An 843-nucleotide genomic window follows, 5' to 3' on the forward strand; every position below is an offset into this window, starting at 1 on the left:
CTAACTAAAGTCCAGAAACTCTAATTAAGAATCATAAAAAAGAAGGCTTATAATTCCACTTGTTGCATTCACAAACGTACGTGTCATTGTCATGCAAAGATTATACATGAGTCTTACAAGTACAACATAAATCATCACTACTTAGCTAACCCACGTGTACTCCATGCAAATCAACCAGTTACACTATAAATTATTAATTAAGTAATAATAATAACTCAAAAGACAACCACAATGGCAAAACTTATAACACTTGTTGTACTCGCTATCTTAGCATTTGTTGAGGTTTCTGTTTCTGGTTACAAAACCTCTATCTCCACCATCACCATAGAGGACAATGGCAGGTGTACTAAGTCGATTCCCCCGATTTGTTTTCCCGATGGCCTGGACAACCCCCGAGGCTGCCAGATTCGGATCCAGCAGCTGAACCACTGCCAGATGCACCTCACCTCTTTCGATTACAAGCTCAGGATGGCGGTGGAGAACCCGAAACAACAACAACACCTTAGTCTGTGCTGCAACCAGCTACAAGAAGTGGAGAAGCAATGTCAGTGTGAGGCGATCAAACAGGTGGTGGAACAAGCTCAAAAGCAGCTGCAGCAAGGTCAAGGTGGACAGCAGCAGGTGCAACAGATGGTGAAGAAGGCTCAGATGCTCCCCAACCAATGCAACTTGCAATGCTCGATCTGATCAGTCACAAGCAAGCACTAGTGTTTGTTTGAGTTTGAATGTATGCATGCATGTAATATATAATAATAATGCATGATCGCTCTTTGGCTTGAGATGGGAAGCCGCTTTTCTCTGCATAATAAGAACACACACTCGTGTGAATGTGTATCAACCGTA

At 42.5% G+C, this 843-nt stretch overlaps 1 protein-coding gene across 1 annotated transcript; it reads left to right on the plus strand.

Annotated features, from left to right (window-relative positions):
* The first annotated feature begins 222 nt into the window (after positions 1–222).
* On the plus strand, positions 223–843 carry LOC110928012 (2S seed storage protein-like). The gene has a single exon (XM_022171271.1). The coding sequence runs from the start codon at positions 232–234 to the stop codon at positions 685–687; it is 456 nt and encodes a 151-aa protein (XP_022026963.1). The 5' UTR covers positions 223–231; the 3' UTR covers positions 688–843.

Source organism: Helianthus annuus, chromosome 3 (assembly GCF_002127325.2).
Source record: "Helianthus annuus cultivar XRQ/B chromosome 3, HanXRQr2.0-SUNRISE, whole genome shotgun sequence".
Classification (NCBI taxonomy): domain Eukaryota; kingdom Viridiplantae; phylum Streptophyta; class Magnoliopsida; order Asterales; family Asteraceae; genus Helianthus; species Helianthus annuus.